Below are 5,000 nucleotides of genomic sequence, written 5' to 3'. Positions count from 1 at the left end.
GCAGCAGCAGCAGCAGCAGCAGCTGCTGCTGCTGCTGCTGCTGCACCGCGGCAGCAGCAAAAGGCGACGCCGCTGCCGAGGGCTGCACGCAGAGCTGCTGACTCTGTGCTGCCGTCAGCAGCAGCAGCAGGCTTTGCTGCTGCAGCACGTCTTGAGGGAGAAGCTGCTGCTAGGGAGAGACAGGAGCCGCAGCAGCAAGCTGCTGCTGCTGCTGCTACGCTGCTGCGGCGCCGGGCAGCAGCACCAGCACTTCGTTCATTGCCCTCCAGGACCCCTGCAGCAGCAGCAGCAGCAGCAACAGCAGCAGCAGCAGGAACAGCAGCAGCAGCAGGAACAGCAGCAAGAAGAGGCAGGGCTGCTTCAGTTTCTCCTCTCTCCGCGGCCTCTCGCAGGCCGGCTGGTGCTGCTGCTGCTGCTGCTGCTGCTGCTGCTGCCGGCGCTGCCCCCACGGCGCACTCAAGAGCAGCAGCAGCAGCAAGAGATGAAGCTTCAGCTGCGCAAGCCCCTGGCCCAGGGAGAAGGCCTGCACCAGTTGCTGCTGCTGCTGCTGCTGCTGCTGCAGCTGCTGCTGGCAGCACGAAGAGCCCCCGGCAGCTGCTGCCGGAATCCCAGCAACAGGAGCAGCAGCAGCAGCAGCAGCAGCAGCAGCAGCAAAATCGGTGGCGAGCAGCGACTCTCCGCAGCCGCAGTGTACAGACACCGAAGGGAAATGGCGCTGGCCAAGTGGGACGCGCAGCAGCAGCAGCAGCAGCAGCAGCTGCTGCTGCTGCAGCAGCAACTGAAGCAGCAAGAAGACCTGCAGCAGCAGGCAGAATTTGAGCTGTCAAATTTAACTTTAATAATATGTCAAAACGAAGCCCAGGTGTATAGACACCTGAGAGCTTCGGAGCAGCAGCAGCAGCTCTCGCTGCTGCTGCTGCAGGGATTATATGCCCAGGCTTCCAGTAGTCTGCTGCTGCAGCAGCAACAGCTGCTGCTGCAGCTGCTGCTGCTGCAGCGCGACCTGTTGTCCGCAAATACTGCTTTCGCAGCTGCTGCTGCTGCTGCCGCAGCAGCTTTTGCATCGGCAGCACCTTCTGCAGCCTCAAGAGCTTCCGCAGCAGCAGCAGCAGCAGCAGCTTCTGCAGCAGCAGCAGCAGCAGCAGCAGCAGCAGCAAAAGACTTGCTTCGGATTTGCCTGGTGGGTCCACAGCTACTCAGGATATTTAAGGGAAATTAAAAATAAAAAGATTTTTATTATTTGCTTCCAGAGTTGGCGGCCTGCGGGTCTGGGGCTTTCGAATAGAGGCGCGGCGGCAGCTGCTGCTGCTGCTGCTGCTGCTGCTGCTGCTGCAGCTGCTTCCGCTGTTTCAGCCAGTGCTGCTGCAGCTGCTGCAGCATCTGCGGGTTGCGGCAGCTGCTGCTGTAGCTGGCTCGGCTGCTGCAGCTGCAGCTAGCTGCTGCTGCAAGTTGGGGCAGCAACTGCTGCTGTGGCTGCTGCTGCAGCTGCTGCTGTGGCTGCTGCTACTGCTGCAGCTGCTGCTGCAGCTGCTGCTGCAGCAAACGAACGGCCGGACAAAGGGAGACTGCTGCTGCTGTTGCAAGAGACTGTTTCTTTTGCTGCTGGGCTTGTTGCATCTCCTTCTAAGTTTATTTTCTTTTATTTGTTTTATTTTTTGTTTTATTTTTTATCTTTTCGTTTAGATTCAAACTTTAGCTGTCGATACACCCGAACTGCAGCGCAGCAGCAGCAGCAGCAGCAGCAGCAGCAGCAGCAGCAGCAGCAGCAGCTGAGGCTGCTAGAGAGACCACTGGTCCTTTTTTGTGGCACTTAAAGCATTTAAAGTTTATATTTTATTATTTAAATATCTTTTATTTTATTTTTAATTATTTGTTTTTATTTATTTCTTTTTTTATTCAATTAATCCCTTTTGCTGCTCAAGTGCATTTTGCCCATTTGGCCGTTTTGCTGCCAGCTGCTGCAGCGCCCATTTAAGTCTTTAGTTTTTTGTTTTTAATTATTTTAAAATAATTTAAATTAATTTAAATTAATTTAAATTGATCAAAATTAATTTAAATTAATTTAAATTAATCAAAATTAGTTTAATTATTTATTTATTTAAATGGTATTTGCTTCGATTGCTGATACTTCTCATTTGCTTATTAGCTGCTGCAGCTGCAGCAGCTGCTGCAGCTACGGCAGTAGCAGCAGCGACTGCAGCAGCTGCTGCAGTTGTAGCAGCAGCTGCAGCAGTAGCAGCAGCGACTGCAGCAGCTGCTGTTGTAGCAGCAGCTGCAGCAACAGCGACTGCAGCAGCTGCAGCATCAGCTGCACCAACTGCAGCAGCAGGAGGTGCTGCTGCTGCTGCTGCTGCTGCTGCAGCAGCAGATTGGAGTGTCTGTACACAGGCGCATCTACAGAGTCCTACCCGCGCCAACTTTTCAATTTTCCATCTTTTTGGCGTAAATGAAATAAATTAATAAAATAAATAAATAAATTAAATAAATAATTTAAGTATATAAATAAATGAATTAATTAATTAATTAAAAGAAAGAAAGAAAGAAATAAATAAATAAATAAATAAATAAACAGAAAATCGAAATAAAACAAAATTTGAAAATGAGCGAAATGGCGCACAAGTGCAAAAGCAAGAACGACCACCAGAAAGTGCATTATGTGAATTTTTTCGATTTTTCTTTTTTTGGAGAATTTAAATTCATTTTAAAGGCAATTTGGGCCAATTAAAGCTCGAGATTATTATTTTTGAACTAATTGGAGTTTAAAATGTCTTTTTTTCTTTTGTTTGGAAAGAAATTCGTCCAAAAGTCTACTTGCTGCCGGTTGGAACGCGTTTCCGCAAGCATTTTCGCGCAATTTTCGAAACTTTGGGGACTTTTTGGCGCGCTTTTGGTTTGTTTTTTATCTCAAATTCAAATTAAAACTATTTTTTCATTTATATTTGCATTTATTTCCTCAATTGCGCTTTTTTCCGCACTTAAAGGACCGTTTTTCGCCTATTTGCGCTGCAGCAGCGCCGCAGCAGCACCTGCAGCAACACACCCTAGCCGCTTTGCTGCAGCAAATTGAAACAAACATTTATTTCTTTTTGATTTTTCATTTTTCATTTTCTTTCATAAAGTCCTTTTAATCTAAAAAGCCTTTTTCAACTTTTGTGCATCACCATTAACCCCCGCTTCGCCCTTTCTTTCCATGCGCCTATTGTTCGCATGGCCTGCTGCAGCTGCAACAGCAGCAGCTGCTGCTGCAGCTGCAACAGCAGCAGCTGCTGCTGCAGCTGCTGCTGATGCAGCTGCTGCTGCTGCAGCTGCTGCTGCTGCAGCTACTGCTGCTGCTGCAGCAGCAGCAGCTGCTGCTGCTGCTGCTGGAGCTACTGCAGTTTGCGGAGCTGCAACAGCTGCTGCTGCTTGTGGAGCTGCAGCAGCTGCTGCAGCAGCAGCTGCAGCAGCTGCTGCTGCTTGTGGAGCTGTTACAGCTCTAGCAGCTGCAGATGATACTGCAGCTACAAGTGCTGCTGCAGCTCGCGGAGCTGCTGCAGCCGTAGTTGATACTGCTGCTGCACGTGCTGCTGCTGCAGCTGCTGCAGCTTCTGGAGCTGCTGCAGCTCCAGCTGATACTGCTGCAGCAGCATCACCAGCGGCAGCTGCTGCTGCTGCTGTCGCACAGCCAAACAGAAGCAGCAGCAAAGTCCATCCTAGCTGCAGCAGCAAAGGGGCCCCCCAACACCTCGGGGGGCCCCTTCATTAGCTAAGTAGTGCAAGCAGCAAGCATAAGACGTTATGAGCCTCGTTACTAATTGCTGCTGCTGCTGCTGCTGCTGCTGTTGCTGCTGCTGCTGCTTTAGGGTGCTTCACATGGGGCAGACTGCAGCTGCCTCAAACGATCCTCTCCAGCTCAGTGGCGTACCCTGTGCAGCAGCAGCAGCAGCAGCAGCAGTAGAAATATTCGCAGCAGCAGCAGCAGCAGAGCGCAGACGCATTGAACTGCAACACTAGTAGATGACACTGCAGCAGCAAGAGTGAGCGCTGCAGCAGCAAGCGAAAGCGCTGCAGCAGCAGCAGCAGCAGCAGGAGCTGCAGCAGCAACAGCAACGCCTGCTAACAGTGAAGCAGAGAAGCAGCACCCCTATCACAGCAGCAGCAGCAGCAGCTACAGCAAAAGCCGCGTCAGTAAAAGCAACATCAACAGCAGCAGCACCATCGGCAGCAGCAGCAGCACCATCGGCAGCAGCAGCAGCAGCATGCGCAGCAGCAGCACGTGCAGCAGCAGCACGCGCAGCAGCAGCATGCGCAGCAGCAGCAGCAGCAGGCGCAGCAGCAGCAAGTGCTGACCGATGAGGTGGGAAGCAACTTGGGTGGCGTGGAAGGAGCAGTGCTGCTGCTGCTGCTGCTGCTGCTGCTGCGGCTTCCTGAAGAAAACTCTGTCGCCCACAAGTGACCAGTGGACCCCCAGTGGTCCACTGCGTTCTTGAGCAACAGCAGCAGCAGCAGCAAACTCGAAGGAGGCCCCGCTCGGCTGCGACTCCAGCGCCTCCCGCTGCCGCCGGCGCCTGTTTTGTTCTTCGCAGAAAGCAGCAACAGCAGCAGCAGCAGCAGCAGCATCAGCAGCAGGCAGCTGCAGCACAGCAGCAACTCGGGAAACATGCAGGGAGTCGTAAGCCACTTCCAAAGTTGCTGCTGCCAGCAGCCGCACTGTCTTCGTCAGCTGCGTCAGAAACACTGCAGCAGACCGCGGCAGACACCCCTGCTGCTGCTGCTGCTGCTGCTGCTGCTGCTGCTGCATCACCGCCTCATAGTCCCCCGACATCAGCCGCTGCTCCAGCTGCATCACAGTCTGCACGTAGGGGCTCTTCCGCACCTGCGCCGCAAACCCTAATTCAGGGTTTAGGGTTTAGGGTTTGCCTGCGGCTGCGCAGCAGCAGCAGCAGCAGCAGCAGCAGCAGCACAGCAGCAGCAGCAGCAGCAGCAGCAGCAGCAGCAGCAGCAGCAGCAGCAGCAGCTCG

The 5,000-nt window shown here is 52.9% G+C and overlaps 2 protein-coding genes across 2 annotated transcripts in view; one reads left to right on the top strand and one right to left on the bottom strand.

Annotated features, from left to right (window-relative positions):
- Positions 1-1,219, top strand: part of ENH_00010990 (hypothetical protein) — a gene marked incomplete at both ends in the record, with an annotated part of 3,477 nt that extends 2,258 nt beyond the window's left edge. The window contains one exon of the mRNA XM_013578865.1: positions 93-1,219. Within this exon, the coding sequence (XP_013434319.1) occupies positions 93-1,219 (1,127 nt within the window). The remainder of the gene's footprint in view (positions 1-92) is intronic.
- A 1,910-nt stretch (positions 1,220-3,129) lies between these two features.
- Positions 3,130-4,855, bottom strand: ENH_00010980 (hypothetical protein; the record flags this gene model as incomplete). The annotated part of the gene is made up of 2 exons (XM_013578864.1): positions 3,130-3,653; positions 4,330-4,855. Coding segments are annotated over 2 exons (1,050 nt in total), but the record flags the coding sequence as incomplete, so codon positions are not given.
- Positions 4,856-5,000: the final 145 nt, after the last annotated feature.

Source organism: Eimeria necatrix, genomic scaffold (genome assembly GCF_000499385.1).
Source record: "Eimeria necatrix Houghton genomic scaffold, Enh_scaff1333, whole genome shotgun sequence".
In the NCBI taxonomy this organism is placed as follows: domain Eukaryota; phylum Apicomplexa; class Conoidasida; order Eucoccidiorida; family Eimeriidae; genus Eimeria; species Eimeria necatrix.
Note: the sequence above shows the minus strand (reverse complement) of the source record. Positions and strands in the feature narration are given on the sequence as shown.